Below are 22,771 nucleotides of genomic sequence, written 5' to 3'. Positions count from 1 at the left end.
GGCAATCTGCTAACCTTACTTGAACTGTGAAGAGGATAGTGTGAAACTTCAAAGAGACATTGACAAGTTGGTGAGGTGGGCCGATAGATCGCAGATGAGGTTCAATGCAGAGAAGTGTGAAGTTTGGTCAGAAGAACATTGAGAGCCAATATGAAATAGGGGTACCATTCTAAATGGGGTGCAGGAGCAAACGGACCTGGATGTTTATTTGTGCACAGATCATTGAAGGAGGCAATGATAGGGTCAGAGAGCAGTTAGTAGAGCATACAGTGTTCCCAGCTTTATTAATAGGTGCGTAGAATACAAGTGTAAGGAGGTGATAATGAACTTGTAAAAGATACTCCGCAGATTTGAGCTGGAGTATTGTGTACAACTGTGGACACCACATAGAATCCCTACAGTGTGAAAGCAGGCCATTTGGCCCATTTGAGTCCTTACTAACCCTCTGAAAGACATCCCACCCAGACTTACCCTCTACCCTCTATCCCTGTAACCCTGCATTTCCCATGGCTAATCCACCTACCCTGGAAACTATAGGCAATTTAGCATGGCCAGTTCACCTAACCTGCATGTCTTTGTACTGTGGGAGGAAACCGGAGCACCCAAAAGAAACCCACACAGGGAGAATGTGCAAACTCCACACAGACAGTTGCCCAAGGCTGGGGCTGAACGCAGATGACTGGTACTGTGAGGCGGCAGCGCTAACCACTCAGCCACCCACTGTACGAAAGATGTGAATGCATCAAAGAGAGCGCAGAAGTGAATCACAGGAATGGTTCCAGGAATGAGAAACTTCAGTGATGAGAATAGATTGAAGCTGCTGAGGAGAGACTGGATAGGCTGAGTTTGGTCTCCTTGGAGCAGAGGAGGCTGAGATGGAACCTTATTGAGGTATACAAAATTATGAGAGGCATTGACAGAGTGGATTGTGAGAACCTTTTCCCCATGGCAGATGTGTCTAAGACCAAAGGGCATAAGTTTAAGGTGAGGAGTAGGTGATTTGGAGGGGATCTGAGGGAAGATTTTTTCACATAGAGGATGACAGATGTATAGAAAGTGCTGCCAGAGAGGGTGGAGACAAGTATTCTCGCAATTTAACATAAGCACTTAAAATCCCAGGGCACAGTAGTCTACAGAACAAGTGCAGATAAATAGAATTAGTGTAGATTTGTATTTGTTGTTAGGCATGGTGGGCTGAAGGGCCTGTTTCCATTCTGTATGACCCTAAGGGCATTAGTCCTGAGATCATGAAAGGTGGTATACAAATGCAAGCCTTTGGTTTTTACATCCATTCTCCTTTATTCATTCATGGGATGAAGGCGTCGCAGGCAAAGCCAGCATTTATTGTCCATCCCTAATTGCCCCAGAAGGCAGGTAAGAGTCAACCACATTGCTGTGGGTCTGGAGTCACATGTAGGCCAGACCAGGTAAGGATGGCAGTTTCCTTCCCTAAAGGGACATTAGTGAATCTGATGGGTTTTTCCTGACAATTGGCAATGGATTCACAGTCATCATTAGATTGTTAATTCGATATTTACTGAATTCAAATTCCACCATCTGCCGTGGCGGGATTTGAACTCGGGTTCCCAGAACATTATCTAGGTCCTTGGATTGACAGTCCAGCGATAATACCACTAGACCATCGTCTCCTGCAGCTTTTAAGCTTTGCTGATGTGGATCTGAAATTTTATGTAGTACAGTTGGGACTGCGAGATAATTAAACCCACAAGACGACGTATTAAACAAATAAATTCAACAATTTCAAACCAGTAAGTTTATTTTCATGGATAAAGTGCTATGAGACACAGAAATTGATGGTCAGCAGGTTAATCACAACACAAATACCATAATAGGTGGAAAAAGTCTTCTGTTCTATGTACCATTGTTTTAAGGTACAGGTTAGGTACAGTGCCCAGATATTCAATCAAAGACAGAAATTACTTTTTTTTTTCTCAGTGGAAAAGGAGTGCAATGTTTCCTTTGTAAAGCCATGGGTGCTGGTGTTGGGGGGAGGCAGTAGTTTATTGGCCTTCATGCATGTGAAGCTACTTAAAACATATGTAAAATACTGCGAGCACTGTTCAACTCAGTGTCTATAACACAGTTCAAAAGTTTAATTAAGTCTGTTTTACTAAGTTAAGCAAAAAGCCTTCTGGAGGAACATTACAGTAGTAGGCAGTATGTCAATGTGCAAAGTATTGAATACTGGGAAGAGATTTACTTCAGGTCTTTGAAAGATGATGTTCACTGGCCTTTGCCATATTCTTACTACAGACACTCATTGCTGAGGTGACAGCCTGATAGCAACACCCCTTTCAAACCATACCACTAACAGCTTACGTACAAACCAGCCATGCACTGAACTCCAGCCTAGATGCTATAGACCTTCTGTATTCAGTCCTCGCTGGTAGCCATGTGGGGATTTCAGTCACCTGCTGTTAGTTCAAGTAAGCATCCAGCTTCTTTTGAATGTTCTGGAAGGAATCTACTCCCATGTAATCAACTTGACCCTGTTCCCACTTCTTCCTGCGCTCTTCTGAGGATTCCACTGGATCAGGCTGAGTGAATGAAAGCTGGGAGACAGCTTCACTCAACTTATCCTCCTGTAAATTTTTAAAACAGAAAGGTCAAACTGTAAGCTTTTAAACCACTGTAAAGGCACAATGGAACTTCTCTGTACATTATTTTAATTGTGACTGCAATGTTGAATTATATAACATGAAGACGCATCAGCTAATTAATGCTTCTTTCTTTATCTGATCAGCAGTCTATTTTTGTACTGATTGTTATTAAGCAATAAACAAAATGCAAATAGAAAAATCTCCCATGCACATGTCTGGAGCTGACCCATCACCTTTTAACTAAGAAGTCACGTACTGCGCTCACACAATCTTAAAACGGCACTCACGTCAATACTATTGAGTTAGCAAAGATTTCCCCCTGATAAAAATGTTAATTAACCAAGAGGAACAAAAAGTTGAATGAGAACTGATTGTAGGGACAGGGACCTTTGAAGTTTAGCATACCTTCCTACAGAATGACAAGCCACAAGTGAAAGCCAGTGCATAGACCAAGCATGACAGCTGTAAGGTTGCCAGACATATTTGTGAAGACAGAGAAAAAAAGTCAATGTGGGAACTTTCACACATCAGTTTACTGCATACAATAATGGCTTCTCATCTCGACCGCCTTCCAGAGATCTAACAAACTGGGAATTTAACTCAGACGCAACAGCCGAATGTTGAGGAAGCTGCCCAGAGCTGGAGGTCTGAATTTTCCTGGTAGGACAGGGTCGAGAAAATGACTTTTCATCGGGCGACATTGAACCACGCTGCTTGGGCGCAAGCGCTGAAGGAGCGTTCCCATTTCTTGAGGAAGGCAGCATGCATCCTCTGTCTCTTATTTGGTCAGGACTGGAGGAAGTGGGTGAGGGGGTGGGGGGTGGGGCAGAGTGGGTTGTGCTGGAAGGCGATGCGAGGGGAGGGTGGGTACACAATCGCGTCGGCAGCACCTCAGACTTTTTCTCAAGGTATCAAAGGGGCACCCTGACTTCTAGACCAAAAAGAAGAAAGTTACATATTTCTTCAGGGTTTTCGTATTGTGAGCAGCCTCCAGTAGACCCTTTAAAGACCACTAGTGGCCTAAGGCCTGGTCCACCCAGGTGAAGCATACTTGGTGCAAGTTCCACTTATTTGCACTTGAATTTCAATCAGAGAACGCCATCCAGCTACAGATTCGCAGCTTTTAGAGCTGTCTTATTCCTCTATCAGGTGCCTTGGCTGCTTTTGCTTTTACAGGCTTGCCCGAATATTGTTATCAGGTGGCCTTTCAGCTTCAAAGGGGTGATATCCCACTCATGGCCCCGCACACACACACTCCCCCACCTCCCCCCACCACCGCTCCCCCTCACCCAACTTCAAATTTCAACTCTGGCCACCAGTTTTACCGATACTGAAATTTGTCCCAATTGTGTTTTTTTTCTCCCCACAAAAGAGGGTTGTGGGAGACGTTGTTTCAATTTGCCCGATGAAGCAAATATCTAGGGCTGGCATGGTTTGCCCGAGCTAAGACTGCAGTGTGCCCTTTTGTATTGTTAACTTAGTTGAAGGAGACACATATCTGTGTGACACAGAGCAGAGATCAAGCAGCAGGCAGAAACTGGGCTCGTCATTTCTTTTTCGTTGTCCCGAATGATCAACAAAGTGAGAGCTGAGTCCTCAATCATCACTTTGAAAGCTTACAATAAATAAATTAAACGATGATTTAATTCCTACCCAGACTTTGGGAGTAATTTATTCAACTAAGGGCACTGCTTCCTAAACTAATGTACACACGCCCCTTGGGAGTACGTTGGAAGAGAAATTGTCTTGATATTTTCCTAAACAACCTGTTCAGAGATGCAGTAACACACTCTCTGGAGCAGGTGGGACTTGAGCAGGCTTCTTGGCCCAGAGGTAGGGACATTACCACTGCAACACGAGAGCCCTATCTAAGAGAAACTGTCAGGTGATGTATCAATTTTTTACCCCTCGTTTTTAGCCCATTATCCCATTAGCCCAGAAGGCTGCATAGAGGTTGATAGAGGTTTTCAAAATTATGAGTGGGCTGGACAGAGTAGATAGAGAGGAGCTGTTCTCAATTGTAAAAAAACAAAAGAATGAGAGGGCATAGACTTAAAGGGATGTGCGAAAGAAGCAAATGTGATGCGACACAAATATATTTTCACACAGTGAGTGGTTAGGGTTTGGAGTGCACTGCATGGAAATGTGTTGGAGGCGGGTCCAATTGAGGTATTCAAGAGGGTATTTGAAGTTTATTTGGATTGAAATGGTGTGCAAGCGTGTGGGGGGAGGGGAAGGCAGGAGATTGGTATTCAGGGATAGAACTAGAGTAGTTATGATGGACTGAATGGCCTCCTTCTTTGCCATAACAATTCTGAGCCTGCTTCCTTCAAGATTCCAGTGCTGCTGATCAACGTAAGGACACTGGGAGGCGCTGGTCAGGCTGGGAGGGTTTCTGGTGCCATGTGATACAGGAAAAGAACACCACCAATTTAGCCCATAGTGTCCAAGGGGTGGCACGGTGGCTCAGTGGTTAGCACTGCTGCCTCACAGCGCCGGTTAGATTCCACCCTCGGGCGACTGTCTGTGTGGAGTTTGCACATTCTCCCCGTGTCTGCGTGGGTTTCTTCCGGGTGCTCTGGTTTCCTCCCACAGCCCAATGATGTGCAGTTTAGGTAGTTTGGCCAGAATAAATTGCCCATAGTGTCCAGGGATATGCAGGCTAGGTGGATCAACCATGGGAAATGCAGGGTTGCAGGGTTACTGGGATAGGGTGTGGGGTGGGTCGCTCTTCAGATTGTCAGTGTGGACTTGATGAGCCAAATGGCCTGCTTCCACACTGTAGGAATTCTAATTTCAAAGGTTCAATACCTTTTTCAAAACATTAACTTTTGATGTCACAGAATCAGAAAATATCATTCCGTACATCATTGACTTAATGTGCCATTTCCTTTTTCTATAACTGTATGCATGAATTTATCGTGATGGAAAAGTAATTCAACAGATTTCTGTGCGCAGCCAACTCAATAATCTGAATTGCAAATTCAAACAGGAAGATTGCAAACACACAAAACCTAACAAAGAAAAACACTCCAATGGTGTTCCATTCACAAAGGAAAGGTGACAGTGAGTTGTGGAGGGAGAGTTTAATATGGGCTGATCAAAATCTGGCCAAAATGATGGTTTTTGGAAACACTTCTAAAGAAGAGGAGACTGGTGGACATGCAGAAGTAGTTCAGGGAGATTGTAGAGAAACTATCATAACATTAGTCCCAAAGTGTGCAGGTTAGGTGGTTTGGCCAGGCTAAGTTGTCCATAGTGTCCAGGGATGTACAGGCTAGGTGGGTTAGCCATGGGAAATGCAGGGTTACAGGGTTAGGGTGATCTGGGTGGGATACTCTTCAGAAGGTCGATGTGAACTTGTTGGGCCGAATGGTCTGGTTCCATACTGTAGGGGATTCTATGATTCTATCAACAGCTGGTGAAGTAAAATGGGAACCATCTGGAGAGAAAAAAAGACGCCATGGAGTGCAGGATAACTGAGGGTGTCATTTAAGACTGAGGGTGTTGTAGAGAAAAGGTGCAGAAAGGCCACAAAGAATTCGATGAGTAGTTTATATTGAAGACAATGTAGGACAGAGGCTAGAGTATGTCAATGATGGATGAATGAGAGGTGATCTGAATAGGATACAGGTTACCATGTCTTGGACAGATTGGAGCTTGTGACATTGTGACAAGTCTTGGAGGTAACAAAAAATGGGAAAAAAAACGTTTCATTAGCAGGGGTGGCGATGCTACACTGGTAGAAATAGATGGTGTTGGTGAGGGTTGTCTGGACACCCAGCAAGGGGGTAAAATACCCTGGTGGAACTAGATGGTCCACTGGTAGCTGTGGAAAAGCAGTACGCAATGAGGAAAATTTGGGATCCTCTGAACAAGACCATTAGCGTACAGTAGAAGACAAATATGTGCATTTATTTAATAAATCTATTCATTTCAAAAATTATTTAGCAGATTTCCGGAAGATATCTACAAATCACATCGTTAAATGGGGCCAATTTCGTTTTTATAGCCGCTTGTCTACATGTTAGTTGATCTCCAACATGTCAAAAAAAATGTCCCTTCCAACGTGCCTGTCAGCGTTTCAGCATGCTTAAGTCTACATTTCTCGGGGCAACGTACCTCTTGCGTGCCAGAACTGGTCTCCTTTGAGATACCGTACTCTGTAAGCAATGGTAAGACAGATGTTGTGAAGGTGTCCCACCAAACGTTGAGGAATTCAGGGTAAATAATGGTGGAATAATCGTCGCTATCTCGTATCACACATCTCGTCGTTGGGTCGTAGGAGTAGTTCCAAGGTTTAATTTTACCAAGAAAGTGGGCCACCTTGGCATCAGCACCATACCTAGGATTCCACATATTTCACACAATTAATGTTCTAGTCAAAATCATCACTCAAATAAATATAGTAGCCCTCCCGATGTTAATGTTCATTGTGAATCAAAGAATATGCTTTTGGTAAAGACGGGTAAGTTATAACAGATCATGGAGATTCTATGATGTCACACGGAATAAGATCATGACACTGTGTAAAGCACAGTGTGGGTAGAAGAAAGTAGATACTAGGAGGCAGCCGTTTGGCTTTCAAGCCTACTTCCCCATTCAACACATCATGGCTGATTATCCAACTCAGTACCTGTCCCTGCTTTCACCCCAATGATAATGCACAATGCAGAATAAGCGTAAAATACATCATGTAAAGGAGTGTACTAAGGAGAGCGCATTCGAGCACTGAATATGCCTTAAAGGTAGACTATCTTTGCAACATAACATACAGTGATAGGCATCATTCAGTGTTATTCCACAGTGAGATGCCATTCCATCTATGTCCCGCAGAGCTAAGGCCAGCAACTACATTAAACAGGTAACATACTTTCAACCCAGCAACAGAAACCGGTCCGAGTGCTTGCTTTAAACAATGAGGTTGGTGCACAGATGTCACTCATCACAAACAACTTCAAAGGGGCTATGAAATGACACCACTTTCCCTAGTCGTGTTGGCTTTGATTGTAGCCGCTGACACTTTTTCCACTGTGGAAAAAGCCTCTTAGTGTCAGATATGAGATCGCTCAGAGTAATAACCTCAACGGATTAGTAATGTTGTCAGTGAGGCTTATTGGTTATCCCTTAAGCATGAGAAGGAATAAACGGTAAAAAGTAATGTCACCATAGTCCGACCAGTCCATACGGCTGCTCTCTCGTTAGAGACAGAGAGAGACGACTGGTGCTGGTTTAAGCTGAGGGTCACTGTGCCTCAGGCGAGGGAAGAGGTTGAGAAGAACAGTCCATCATGGTAATCTGAGCCGGTATGGGAATTTAACCTGTTGGCATCACACTGCCTGGTAAAACAGCCATCCAGCCAACTAAGTAGAAGGAATAACTCATTCTGCTAAGGAGGTTCAAACCAAAATCGTAAGCATTAGTCCAGACAACTGTCTTGAGCATTTTCTCTGAGGAATACCTTCCTACTGGGACAAAGTTGAGTAAAGGGCACTAGAGACATGTTCTGGGTCTAGGCCAGGGAGAGGAATTATGAGACCTGGTGTTTCTCCTGTTTCACAGCCCCTTATTTATCCCTCTCCCACCCAACTCCCTTTAACACTCCCCTCGTTTCACTTCAGAATTAGCAACAGGGATGAAAGTATTTTTTATGCCCCAAGGATGTTTCCTTAGATTTTCTCAAGGGCTATATTTTGATTTTCAGGGTCTATTTTTTCTTTCTCAATAACTCATTTGTTGCAATCAAATAATGGCCACATTTATACTTGTGTTGACATATGGGTTATTTGGGACTGACACAGAAACAGAATTAGAATAATTCATCACTATCCTCAATAATCGTCTTTTTCTTTAATCATTCATAGGATGAGGGCGTCTCTGGCTAGGCCAGCATTTATTGCCCATCCCTAATTGCCCAGAGGGCAGTTAAGAGTCGACCACATTGCTGTGGGTCTGAAGTCACATGTAGGCCAGACCAGGTAAGGATGGCAGTTTCCTTCCCTAAAGGAAGTGAACTGATGGGCAATTAATAAACTTTAAGACCTCAAGAGCAGAAGTAGGCCATTCGGCCCATTGCCTCAATCAACTAGGTTAGGGCTGATCGCATATTCCATCAAGTCCACTTTCCTGCCTTTACCCCATCACCCATGATTCCCTTCTTGATTAAAAACTCTCTCAGCCTTGTATCTCCTTCATGACCCAGCCTCCACAGTCTTTTGTGGTAAAGAATTCCACTCTCCTCAGAGAAAATAAATCACAATGACTGTCTTAAAGGGCAACCCTTTGCTCTGAGATTGTACCCTCTGGTCCTGGACTATCCCACAAATGGAAAGAATCTCTTTGTATAGCCCCCTAAGAATCTTATAATTTTCAATAAGGTTGCCTCTCATTCCTCTAAACTCCAATGTGTACAAACCTACCCAACCTTTCTTCATAAAATAACACCTCTATACTTGGGATCAACTTAGTGAACCTTTTCTGTACTGCCAGTATATCTTTCCTTGGGTAAGGGGACCAAAACTATTCACAGTATTCCAGCTATGGTCCAACTGGTGCTTTGTGTAGTATCAGAAAGACATCCCTATTTTGTACTTTTCCTCTGATCTGCAAAGTTCTGCATTTCCACATTTAAATAATGTTCAATTATCACATTTTTCCTGCCAAAATGTACAACCTTACATTTTACCACATTATATTCCATCTGCCAAATTTTAGCCCACTCACTTATGTCTATTTCCTGTTTGTAGACCCCTGTGTCATCCTCACCACTTGCCTTCCCAGTTTTATGTCACTACTCAAAAACCCAATGAAATCATTAACTAGCTGTAACCACAGTATGTAAATTAGTACAAGACAACAGGCATAAGAACAAAAAGTTTTTTTTCAAAATGACTGACACTTCTACATGCTAAAAACCATCACTGTAACCACACAGGTCACAGCCAATACCATTTCCATCATGTATGTACAAAGCTGGAAGATTTTAACCAGGCAGTTCCTAACGTTTTCAATGCATCCAAATCACAATCTCAGAATTAAGTTTAACAATTGATGATGTATGTTACAACCAAATCCAGTACGTTCCCCATACCCCACTTGTCCATAGTCCCTGTGGTAAATCCTGAACCCATTCAGCCTTAAGCTAGAGACTTCATGTTAATGTTCAAGGAATTCACTGCCTCAGCAATTTACACATTTCCTGGCTCTTGGGTGGAAGAATCTCTTTGTTTTTAACTTGTTTCATCTAAAACTGTTCACTTTCTTTACAGACTCCTTTCCTTTTCCCCAACTTTCGTCCCTCTCACCAAACCTTTGCAGCCTCCCTGGCTCTCCCTTTTCTCCTTGTAGCTTCCCTTTTTGATCTAGCCTCCCTCCCTGTTCTCAGTCTTGCAACCTCTCCTCTGTCTCTCTCTTCCTCCTCAATTCTTCTCAGCATTTTTTTCTCTCTCTTTCCACATCTAACCCTTACAGTATCCCCTCTCTGTTCATTCCCAATGCTCAGTGACCCCATCTCTCCCTCTTTCCCCTCCTGCAAACTGCCCCTTCTGTCTTCCCATCAACTGCAAACTCCTCCTCAATCTCGCTCTCCTCTCGCCCCATAACCCCCAAAGGTGCCATGTATCTCACTGATCCCCCAATCACAGGCAGGGGCAGCCCCATGCTTTCCCCTAATAGGATCAGTCATGAGCCTATCACTAGAAAGCATGGAACATATTGAGCCTATGATTGAAGGGATAAGAGGTATGGTTATAAGTTTGCAGGTGACACCAAAATTGGAGGTGTAGTGGACAGCGAAGAAGGTTATCTCAGAGTACAACGGCATCTTGGTCAGATGGGCCAATGGACTGAGGAGTGGTAGATGGAGTTTAATTTAGATAAATGTGAGATGCTGCATTTTGGAAAGACAAATCAACTTAATGGTAAGGTCCTGGGGAGTGTTGCTGAACAAAGACACCTTGGAGTGCAGGTTCATAGTTCCTTGAAAGTGGAGTCGCAGGTAGATAGGATAGTGAAGAAGGCATTTGGTACGCTTGCCTTTATTGGTCAGTGCATTGAGTACAGGAGTTGGGAGGTCATGTTGCAGCTGTACAGGACACTGGTGAGGCCACTACTGGAATACTGTATGCAGTTCTGGTTTCCCTGCTATAGGAAGGATGTTATGAAACTAGAAAGGGTTCAGAAAAGATTTATAAGGATGTTGCCATAGTTGGAGGGTTTATACAGAGAGGCTGAATAGGCTAGGGTGACTTTACAGAGGTTTATAAAATCATGAGGGGCATGGATAGGGTGAATAGGCAAGGTCTTTTCTCTGGGGTGGGAGAGTCCAAAACTAGAGGGCATAGGTTTAAGTTGAGAGGAGAAAGATTTAAAAGGGACCTGAGGGGTAACTTTTTCACAGAGGGTGGTGTGTGTATGGAATGAGCTGCCAGAGGAAGTGGTGGAGACTGGTAGAATTACAATATTTAAAAGGCATCTGGATGGGTATATGAATAGGAAGGGTTTAGAGGAATGGGTCTAGATTTATATAGGATATCTGTTCGGCATGGATGAGTTGGACTGAGGGGTCTGTTTCCGTGCTGTATATCTCTATGACTCTGTGAGTAGCTCATCATAGGTTCTGTCTATTCAACTTCCAGCTCCCGCTGATTTTCCCAGGTATTTTAGGGGCAAATTTGCCTTCTGCTCCTTTGTGTTCTGAGGGCTGATACAGGACCATTGAGCTCAAGCTCCATCAGAGCTTGATGAAGAAATGGGCGACATGTGAACGGACTCTCTAGAAGAAAGCTCACTGTGCCTTAGTACAATCATGCAGTTTGGCAGAAAGCAGCAGGTCTTTGATCGCGTAGTTTTAGTCCACACTTGCTAAAGTTTAGAAGAATGAGAGGGTATAAGCAGGTAAATAAGATACTGGAGGGGCCTGACAAAGTAGGTCAGCCAATAGAGCAGATGTTTCCCCTTTGGGCAACCTAAAATGAGAGGTCATAGTTTTCGATGAGCTTTTAAGTTTAGTGAAAACTCTTGGAAGCATGTAGCTTGATTTCCAGTGCTCTAGCCTACCAGAGTGAGGCATAACCTACCAAACAATGGGACTAGTCTATGACTTGTTAATCGTCCTGGGACAAGAAATATATGGGTCTCTAGTTGTGGCCCAGTGGATAAAGCGATGGGTTAGAAATCCATTGGTGTGTCAGTGTGCGGGTTTGGATCTTGCCGACTACATTTTCTGATCTTGCATATTTTCGGGGTGGCTCAGTGGTTAGCACTGCTACCTCACAGCGCCAGGGACGTGGGTTCGATCCCACCCTCGGGCGACTGTCTGTGTGGAGTTTGCACATTCTCCCTGTGTCTGCGTGGGTTTCCTCCGGGTGCTCCAGTTTCCTCCCACAGTCCAAAGACGCGCAGGCTAGGTGATCTGGCCATGCTAAATTGCCCGTAGTGTGCAGGCTAGGTGGGTTAGCCAAGGAAATGCAGTGTTACAGGGATAGGGTGGGGGTGAGTCTGGGTGGGATGTCTTTGGAGGGTCTGTGTGGACTTGATGGGCCAAATGGCTTGCTTCCATACAGTAGAGATTCTATGATAAGGACAAGGCCCAGTGTACTTCAGTCATTTTGCTCCTGAAGTGAAGATGATGTGTACACAAAAAAATTGATGCCACTGTGACAGCTTGGTGATTTGGGGTTGGGTTCCTGTAGGCCAAACTGGAAATTGAAGGGACATCTTTGTTTAGCGTCATCCTCAAGAGCTTCATTCACAGCGTGATCTATAAATAAGCTTGCTATTTTTAATGTGCTCTCTCAGTGGATCCATGGAAGTTGTTGACTTCAACTTTAGCTCACACCGTTATGGGATAACATTTTCAGGCAGGATTAATCCACTGTCAAACATAAAAAAGGCCTGAAAACTGTGGCTCAGCAAAAGCTACACTAGATCTGCCACTGCCAGTTCCACAAACTCAAGTTACTCAATCAGTGATCCTAAAACAACTGATTTCACATGTAAATCCAATTTTCACTATTTAAATGAACAGCATTGCCAGAGCTCAGTAATGGTGTCATGAATCTATCATCGATTGTTGTAAAAACCCATCCGGTTCACTCAAGTCCTTTAGGGAATGGAATCTGCCATCCTTACCTGCACTGGCCTACATGTGACTCCACACCCACAGCAATGTGGCTCATTTGAGTGTCCCCTGAAATAGTCGAGGAAGCCACTCAACTCAACAGCAATTGGAACGGGAAACAAATGCAAGCTTTACCAGCGACGCCCACATCCCATGAAAGAATAAACACAGAAACACAGGAAAGAGGAGCAAGAGTAGGCCATTCGGCCCTTCGAGCCTGTTCCATCATTCAATATAACCATGGCTGACCATCCAACTCTGTACCCTGTTCCCCCTGCTTTCTCACCACACCCTTTGATTCCTTTAGTCCTAAGAACCATATCTAACGCCGCTTGAAAATATCTAATATCTTTGGCCTCAGCCACTTTGTGGCAGAGAATTCCACAGGCTCATCACTCTCTTTGGGTAGATCATGCCTCACAAACCTTATTGAATTCTTTGAAGAGGTGACCAAACACGTGGATCAAGGTAGAGCAGTGGATGTGGTATACATGGATTTAAGTAAGGTGTTTGATAAGGTTCCCCATAGTAGGCCCATGCAGAAGGTAAAGAGGCATGGGATAGGGGGAAATGTGGCAGATCGGATTCAGAATTGGCTGATCCTTAGAAGACAAAGGATGGTAGTGGATGGAAAATATTCAACATGGTGCTCAGTTACGAGTGGTGTACCGCAAGGATCTGTCCTGGGTCCTCTTCTATTTGTGATTTTTGTACATGATTTGGATGAAGGAGTGGAAGGGTGGATTATCAAGTTCGCGGATGATACGAAGGTGGGTCGCATTGTGGACAGTGCGGAGGGCTGTTCTAGGTTACAAAGGGATGTTGATAGAATGCAGAGCTAGGCTGAGAAGTGGCAGATGGAGTTTAACCCTGAAAAGTATGAGGTGATTCATTTTGGAAGGACAAACTTGAAATCAGAATACAGGGTTAACAGAAAGATTCTTGGCAGTGTGGAAGAGCAGAGGGATCTTGGGGTTCATGTTCACAGTTCCCTGAAAGCTGCCACCCAGGTGGATAGAGTTGTTAAGAAGGCGTATGGTGTGTTAGCTTTCATTAATAGAGGGATTGCGTTCAAGAGCCGTGAAGTTATGCTCCAGCTATACAAAAGCCTGGTTCGGCCACATCTGGAGTATTGTGTCCAGTTCTGGTCACCTCATTACAGGAAAGATGTGGAGGCATTGGAAAAGGTGCAGAGGAGATTTACCAGGATGGTGCCTGGAATGGAGGGAAGATCTTATGAGGAAAGGTTGAGAGAGCTAGGGCTTTTCTCTTTAGAACGACGAAGGATGAGAGGTGACTTGATAGAGGTATACAAAATGATCAGAGGTATAGATAGAGTGGATAGCCAGAGACTTTTTCCTAGGGTGGAGGTAGCTCTTAGGAGGGGGCATAGTTTTCAAGTGGGTGGAGGTAGATACAGGGGAGATGTCAGAGGTAGGTTCTTTACTCAGAGAGTGGTTGGGGCGTGGAATGCATTCCTGGACAGGGTAGTGGAGTCGGCCTCATTAGGGGGCATTTAAGCGGCTATTAGATAGGCATATGGATGATAGTATAAGGTAGGGGTGGAGGTTAGATAGACCTTAGGATTAGGGTAAAAGTTCGGCACAACATTGTGGGCCAAAGGGCCTGTACTGTGCTGTACTGTTCTGTGTTCTATATGTTTATGTTCTCTGGCTAAAGAGGTTTCTCCTCATAGAACAATACAGCACAGTCCACAATATTGTGCCAATCTATTATCCTACTAAGATCAAACTACCCTGCATACCCTACATTATACTATCATCCATGTGCCTATCCAAGAGTTACTTAAATGTCTCTAAAGTATCTGACTCCACTACCACTGCTGGCAGCACATTCCATGCGCCCACCTCATCTCAGTGAAAAAAGACCTACTGCTTATTCTATTCTACTGCTTATTCTAGACTGGTTCTAGATTCCCTGGTCATGAGAAACATCTCTCCTGTGTTTACCCTGTCTAGCCATCTCAGAACTTTACAGGTTTAAGGAAAGAAGAAACAAATAGTCACATTGGAATATTAATTTACATCACATTATACCAGACATGTTCAGTGGATTGAGTCTCTTCCTTAAATTCTCCACTTCCATTTTCAAATTGCTTAGTTTCAAATCTTTCCCAATCTACAACCGTTGTACCCAAAGACCCATCTACACATGTGAATTGATGAACAAACCTGATGTCTAGCTGGTGTCCCAATATTAACAAATTCCGCATTCCACTTTAAAAGAATTCTTACTGTCATAATGTTATTCCTAATTTAAGGTCAGTAAGAAGCGATTAACTCCAGTAACAACGTCAGGACAGACTGATGCAGTTTAATCTGTCTCCTCTCCATTGTAATATCCATGATTTTAGGACAGAAGCAGGGATCTCATCCTGAGGTCACAAAAGGCACAAGACAAATGCATATCATTCCATTCCTGTATCAGACAAAACTGTTGTTCCCGGGCTAGAGAGACTGAGAGTCTTTGGTTGAAGAGGTTAAAGGACAGACTAATATAGGGAGGGGTCACTGTTTTAGGACAAGGATTCTGATCACTTCCGAATGGGATGTGAAGTTTCCTCTCTCCAAGGGCTGTGAATTTCCAGAGGGTTGTGCATGCTGTCACTGAATATGTTTAAGGTTGGGACAGAGAGATTTCTGGTCTCTCAGGGAATTGAGGAGCATGGGAAATGGGCAGGAGTTGGAGCCTAATGTCATGACATGGTCATGTTGAATGGTGTAGAAGTCTCAACGCATCACACTCTTGCGCATTCTTTCAGGATTCTAAATGGAGTGGATTTTCTAAACTGTGACCAAGAGAGGGATCAGGGCTTAACAGCAAGTGGCTCTCTCCGTACAAAGAACAATTATTCTTGTCAAACAACTGAAATATAGAGATATAGTACGGTTACATTAAAGAAGGATGCTGATTGGCCCATTTAGCCTCTATGCAAAAGCAGAATAGCTAGCCCTACCCTTTCCCCATCACTCCGCAAATGTTGCCCTCTCGTTTCTTATCTGGCTCTCTTTATAAAGCTACCGTTGAGTCCACCATCATGTTTGAGTTTTCTTTTGAAGACATTACTCTGTACGTACTTACTGTTTGAAAGCAGGAAGGTAAGAATAGACTGCAACACTGCTGAGGTTGTAAATGAAAGGTAGATGCTTATTGATGTCTGCCGTTGCCCAGTTGCTGTAGAAGCTGTTCAATAAACCCTGGTCCCCACCTACATTAAAACAAAACTTCAAAGTGTTAAGATGATGCACATCATTCTTTTAATGACAAATCACATCTATTGTATTCACACTTGTATAACGATGGCTGTGGACAGGGTTTCAAATGAACAGGGTTGTGAAACAGGGGCAAACTTTTGGTGATGGGAGATTTAGAAATCTAAAGAGAAAGACTGAGGCATTCCAATGTGGGCAAACCCAAGCAGGAAGAGACAGAATACTCAACCAAAAAAAAAGTACCATGAACAGAACTCAAAAAATTCAAATGTAAGGTTCTTTTGCATGCTTGAAACATCTGCGATAAGATAGAGGGAACAAATAGAAAAAATGATATAGATGGAATTACCATTATCAAGGCATGATTACAAGGGATAAAGTCAGAAGTCACACAGCACCAGGTTATAGTCCAACAGACTTATTTGAAATCACAAGCTCTCTTACTTCACCTGACAAAGGGGCTACGCTCTGAAAGCTCATGATTTCAAATAAACCTGTTGGACTATAACCTGGTGTGGTTGACTTCTGACCTTGTCCCACCCCAGTCCAACACCGGCACCTCCACATCATAATCACAAGCGGATAAAGGTTGGAAAAGAAACATTCCAGACTATAAAATATTTCAGTACGATAGACAAAATGTCAAAAGAGGAGGAGTGGGCTTGATAGTAAAGTATGATAAAAAAGATGTAAGCATGTTAGCATCTTGCTTCAGAAGATCATGAAGTAGAATCAGTATTGAGAGGATGTGAGTCAAGAAAACATTGGTGGATGTCATTTACAGGCTGTTGAACAGTAATTATTTGTTTCCAATTCATTCATGGGATAAGGGTGTCACTGGTAAGGCCATCATTAAATGGTACCTGAGTTGACCAGCACATTTAAGAGTTGACCCTATTGCTGTGGACCTGGAATCTCCATTTAGGCCAGACTGGGTAATAACAGCAGATTTCCTTCCCTTAACAGATGCATTTTTGTTTTACAACAATCAACATGGTTACCACTGGCTAACTTTTTATTCCAGATTTTTATGGAATTCAAATTTCACCAGCTGCCACCTTGGGATTTAAACCTATGTCCCCAGAGCATTAACCTAGGGTTCTGAGTTACGAGTCCATTGACTCGACCACTATGCCATTGCTTTCCCCATTATTCTACTGAACAGAGCATTAAACAAGAAATAATTGGATATTGTGAAAAAAGGCAATGTAATAATTATAGGAGACTTTAATCTTCATGTACAATTGCGGTGGGGCTAGAATCACAAGTAGGTAGTTTCCTTCCCTAAAGGACATTAGTGAACTAGATGGATCTTTGCAACAATGGATTTACAGTCAGAATTAGGTGTAATCATTTCAGACTTTAAAAAAATAGTTGTCTTTGAATCTGCTGTGATGGGATCTAAACCAGGTCCCCAGAACATCACTTGGATTCCAGCAACAATACTCTGCTAGGCAGTGATTCACCTTGAAATCAAAACAGTGATGATACTGCTATCAATGATACAGTATGGAAAATCAGGGATATTGGAGGAGATTTAAGGAGGGAGTGAGGCCATGGGAGTATTCAAAAACAACGATAAGCATGTTAAAACCGAGGGGTTACCAATTATCAGTACAATTGAGTGTTGACAATAGTTCACAAATAACTGGCACCCTCAGCTGTCATCCTACTAAAACAGGACACTAAATCCGATATTAAAATATTGCTGTGTTGAATCTGCCAAAAACTGCCTGAGAGGAATGAGAGTAAGCCTAACTGCAAAGGGTGAGCAGTACTGAACCAAACGCTTGAGCTGAAAATGGATTTTGGCAACAGTTTGTTCACATTCTTGAAAAACTCCTCAATAACACAATCGTCACTAGAATGTTGAATGTCCAATTAAACTCAAGGTCTAAATGGTCCATTTGCCTTTTAATTGAGCTAGGTGGGTCTGTTTACCCTTTGTGTATAACAATGCAGCAGAAAGGTAAAATGGTCTGGCTCCCTTCTCCATCTCAGCTAAATTAAAGAAGGAACTTTGCACTCCCCACTTTTAAAGTGCAGGTGAGGCTATAATATGTAAGCCTGGGATACTTTGCCTCAAATTCCTACAGTGGATGTTTTTACTTTCGGCTGTTCTGCACCATATACGGTGAGGTTGTCCAGCACTTGCACTGCAGTTTTCAAAATGCACTCCCACATGTACGGAGTTCACTTGAGCAAGAAATATTCGTGACAACTTTTAGTCTCACACACACATTCAGAACATTCTCTCCCCTATCCCCAAATATTAAAAAGAATCTGGATAACTTGATACAGTTATGAAGATCTTGTTACAACAAAGCACTTATATTCAAATCTCACAAGATATGAGAGTCTGTGGCTCTTGGAAATTTATTTTTAAGGTTGAGATAAGTGCTGCCAATGCCTGGAATCCTGAATCCTTCCCATTTTTGACACCCAAAGCAGTAACAAATACTCTCATCCTAACAGAATCGAGGGTAAAACTAGCTGTTTATAACAGCGTGGATTAGTCAGGAGTATTCTCGTCCCTGGGTGAAAAGGTTGTGTGGTTCAGCATCTAATCTAAAGGCATTTCATAGTGGCCTTCAGTCCTATTGCAGAAACTAAAGTACAGGGTATAAACTGACAATATATTGCAGCACTAAGGCAGTACTCTGCTGGTTGGAGCCACACCTGATACAAAAGAAGATGCTTAGGTGGTTGGAGGTCAATCATCTCAGCTCCAGGACATCTCTGCAGGAGTTCCTCAGAGTAGTGTCCTAGGTCCAATCATCTTCAGCTGCTTCATCACTGACCCTCCATCCATCATAATGTCTGAAGTATGTATGCTTGCTGATAATTACACAACGTTCAGCACCATTCAAGACTCCTCAGATACTGAAGAAGTCCATGCCCAAACGTAGCAGACAATGTTCAGGTTTGGGCTGACAAGTGGCAAGTAACATTCATGCTATACATGCCAGGCTATGACCATCTACCAGAGAGCATTGGCCCTTGTCATTCAATGGCATTACCATCACTAAACTCCCACTAATCGACATACTTGGGATTACCATAGACCAAAGACTGAACTGGACTACCTGAGGTTTTTCCAAATGCCTAATAATCAATTCTAACACCTTCCCCACAACTGACATTAAGCTAACTGGCTTATAGTTTCCTGTTTTCTGCCTCACTTCCTTGATTGGAGGGGCTTTACACATAAGCAGCTGGAGGTACCATATAAATACTATGGCAACAACAGCAGGTTAGAGCCAAAGAATCCTGCAGTGAGTAACTCACCTCCTGATCCCCCAAAACCTGTCCACCATCTACAAGACACAAGTCAGGTGTGTGATGGAATACTCTCCATTTGCCTGGATGTAACTCAAGACTCTGGACTGACACCAAATGGACTGTAGTGGTGCAAGAAGGTAACCCACCACCAAGGGATGCCCATATCTCATGAATGAATTTTTAAAAATTGCTACTTTCTAGTCCAATGGAACCTTTCTTGGATTGAGTGAATTTTGGAACGTTAATGCCAATGCATACATTACCTCATTAGGAAACTCTTTTAAGACTCTAGGATAAAGTCCAACAGGCCCTGGACACTAGACTTCAATAAAGTTCTTTCTCCCTTCAACCTCCTGATTTATAGGCATTACTTGGATTTTTTTGTATCTGCTACGGTGAAGACAGAAGCAAAATTTTATGTATTACATCTACCATTTCCTTGATGTTGTTGACTTGCTCACCAAGCTGGCTTGTTCTCATTCAGACGATGTCACCTAGCACGGTGACAAAACATCAGTGCAGCCTCCGATGAAACGATGTTATTCTACTCTGCTTGGAATTTATACTGTTTGGTCCATTATGGCAAGTAGTGTCATTCCCAGTTTTGATCTGCATGGGTTTGTATATGGGGTCCAATTCTACATGTTTGTTGATTGCATTATGGGTGGAGAACAATGCCTCTAGGAATTCCTGTGCGTGTCTACGTTTGGCTTGGGTTATAACGGTTACATTGTCCCAGTTAAACTGACGGCCTTCATTATCTGAATTACCGATATTAAGGAGAGTTCATTGTGCCATTTTGCTGCTAGCTGATGTTAGTGTATTCTGATGGCTAGTTTCCTTCCTGTCTGTCTGTCCGTCCGATGTAATGTTTGTGGCAGTCGTTGTGTGGTATTTTGTAAACCACGTTGGTTCTGCATGTTGTGGGAATGGGGTCTTTAATCCTTGCAAGTGCTTGTCAGAGTGGCTGTGGGCCACCATGATTTCTAGTGGTCTTAGGAATCTTGTTGTTCCGATATGTTCTTGATGTAGGGGCAGTATGGCCAGTGTGTTAGGGTGTACTGTGTCCTCCCATTGTTGTTCATTTAGTAGGCACCTACAGACAGTAGCCCAAGCCCAATATGGACACGCACAGGAATTCCTAGAGGTATGGTTCTCCACCCATAATGCAAGCAACAAACACGTAGAATTGGACCCCATATACAAACCCATGCAGATCAAAACCAGAAATGATAATACTCACTATAACAGACCGGACAATATAAATTCCAAGCAGAGTAGAATAACATCGCTTCATCAGAGGCTCTACTGACGATGTCACCCAGCATGGTGACAAAATGTCTGAACGATAACAAGCCAGCTCGGCAAGCAAATCAACAACCTCACCCACAACCGGAGCTACAGATCTTTGCCAAAACTTTGAACTACCATTTCCTTATTATATATTCATAACTCCCTGTCTAGAGAACCAACATTCACCACACTTACTCTTTTCCCTTTTAATACCAATAGAAACTCTTGCTATCTGTTTTTAAGATTTCTAGTCAGCTTCATCTCATGCTCAAATTTATTCATCCTCATTAACCTTTAAGTCAGTCATTCTCTGTTGCTCTTTGAATTTAGATGAGTTAATTGAGCTTCCACTAATCTATGCTCAATTATATCTTTCTTCCTTAAATTTGATGCTTTCCTTAACATCTTTTGTTAAGCATGAATGGTAGTTCCTCTCTTTGGAAGATTTCTTTGCAGTAAGAATTACATTTTCTGAGCATTCTGACATATCCCTTGAAAAATCTGCCATTGCTTCTCCAATGATCTATCTCCTAGCCTCATATCACAATTCACTTCAGCCAGCTCAGCATTACAGGCCCAAATAATTGCTCATGTTTAAGCTTAAATACTAGTCTTACACACATTCTTCTCTTCAAACTGAATGTAAATTTAAATCACTTTATGGCCAGTGGTGCCTTTACTCAAACACACAATACACCACAACAGTTCCTCAACTAAGAAGATGCTGAATCCCCATTTTATATCTATTGGCCAGGGCTTTCTGATTGGCCCAGATTAACAGCCCCAATTAAGGATCTCATAGATGCACCTGGTTCCAATCGCTACATCAAGTTTACCATAACTGGATCTAGACTGTGTTGCTTTATTTTTTTTATTCATTCATGGGATGAGGACATCGCTGGCTCGGCAGCATATATTGCCCATCCCTAACTGCTGTGGGTCTGGAGTCACATGTAGGCCAGACCAGGTAAGGATGGCAGTTTCCTTCCTTAAAGGGCATTAGTGAACCAGATGGGTTTTTCCCCTGACAATCAATTCACAGTCATCATTAAATCCTTAATTCCAGATGTTTTTATTGAATTCAAATTCCACCATCTGCTGTGGGATTTGAACCTGGGTCCCCAGAACATTATTTGGGTTAACAGGCCATCGCTTCCCCATAGGGGACTATCTTGAAAGCATTCTATAAACTCCTTAATGACTATTACAAGAAGATGTCTCCAGTTTACTTGTAGATTAAACACAAGGATGGGTCAATTCATTTGCATTAATGATGGATGTGAGATTTTTGATCAAGTTTCAGACTCTGGATATTTGAAACAGCTACAGACAAACTAGAATGTAGCAATGGCTGATTTTCTAATCAACTCCATGCTTTCTCTTGTTTCTTTGTATCTACTGGTGTTGCTGTGTATGGCAGCTTGAAGGCAACACTATATATACATTGTAACGTTGAAACAATTTTGCAGTACATCAGACTGGAAAACTAAGGGTGGAAACCCACTGCTGCTAACCTGCCACCAGAAAATAGACCACCCATTTTGTACAGGCTGTGTATATCCAGGTCAGTGGATTTTCATTTGTTCTGCTACTTCACCAAATAACACAACTTTCTACAACTGTTCAAAACTCTTCCAGTGTTCATCTGCACGGGTGGCACAGTGGCTCAGTGGTTAGCACTGCTGCCTCACAGCGCTAGGGACCCAGGTTTGGTTCCACCCTCGGGTAACTGTGTGGAGTTTGCACATTCTCCCCATGTCTGCATGGGTTTCCTCCCACAGTCCAAAGATGTGCAGGTTAGTGGATTGGCCATGCTAAATTGCCCCATAGTGTTCAGGGTTGTGTAGATTAGGTGGGTTACAGGGGGATGGGTCTGGGTGGGATGCTCTGAGGTGCGGTGTGGACTTGTTGGGCCGAAGGGCCTGTTTCCACACTGTAGGGATTCTATGGAGATTTCTATATTCTTGCCAGAAACAAAGGAAATCCATCCAGCTCAGTAAAATCTTTCATTATATTTTTAATTCAGGGCAATTTACTTGAAAGAAAAAAAGGCAACAAATTAAAAATAAAGCTCACAGTAAGGAATTGGAAATATTATGCAAAAAAGGGCATCAAAGTGTACCCTCCGTGCCAGGCTCACTCTCCTCCGTGCCGGGCTCACTCTCCTCCACGCCGGGCCCACTCTCCACCGCGCTGGGCCCACTCAAGGTCCACATCAGGCC

The 22,771-nt window shown here is 43.0% G+C and overlaps 1 protein-coding gene across 1 annotated transcript in view; it reads right to left on the bottom strand.

Moving 5' to 3' along the window:
- Positions 1-1,759: 1,759 nt before the first annotated feature.
- LOC109924198 (glycogenin-1-like) overlaps positions 1,760-22,771 on the bottom strand; it is a 52,148-nt gene continuing 31,136 nt past the window's right edge. The window contains exons 3-5 of the mRNA XM_048604236.1: positions 15,844-15,970; positions 6,744-6,966; positions 1,760-2,603 (exon numbers count right to left, since the gene is read on the bottom strand). Coding sequence (XP_048460193.1) covers positions 2,439-2,603; positions 6,744-6,966; positions 15,844-15,970 — 515 coding nt within the window. The 3' untranslated portion in view covers positions 1,760-2,438. The remainder of the gene's footprint in view (positions 2,604-6,743; positions 6,967-15,843; positions 15,971-22,771) is intronic.

Source organism: Rhincodon typus, chromosome 13 (assembly GCF_021869965.1).
Source record: "Rhincodon typus isolate 14 chromosome 13, sRhiTyp1.1, whole genome shotgun sequence".
Lineage (NCBI taxonomy): Eukaryota > Metazoa > Chordata > Chondrichthyes > Orectolobiformes > Rhincodontidae > Rhincodon > Rhincodon typus.
Note: the sequence above shows the minus strand (reverse complement) of the source record. Positions and strands in the feature narration are given on the sequence as shown.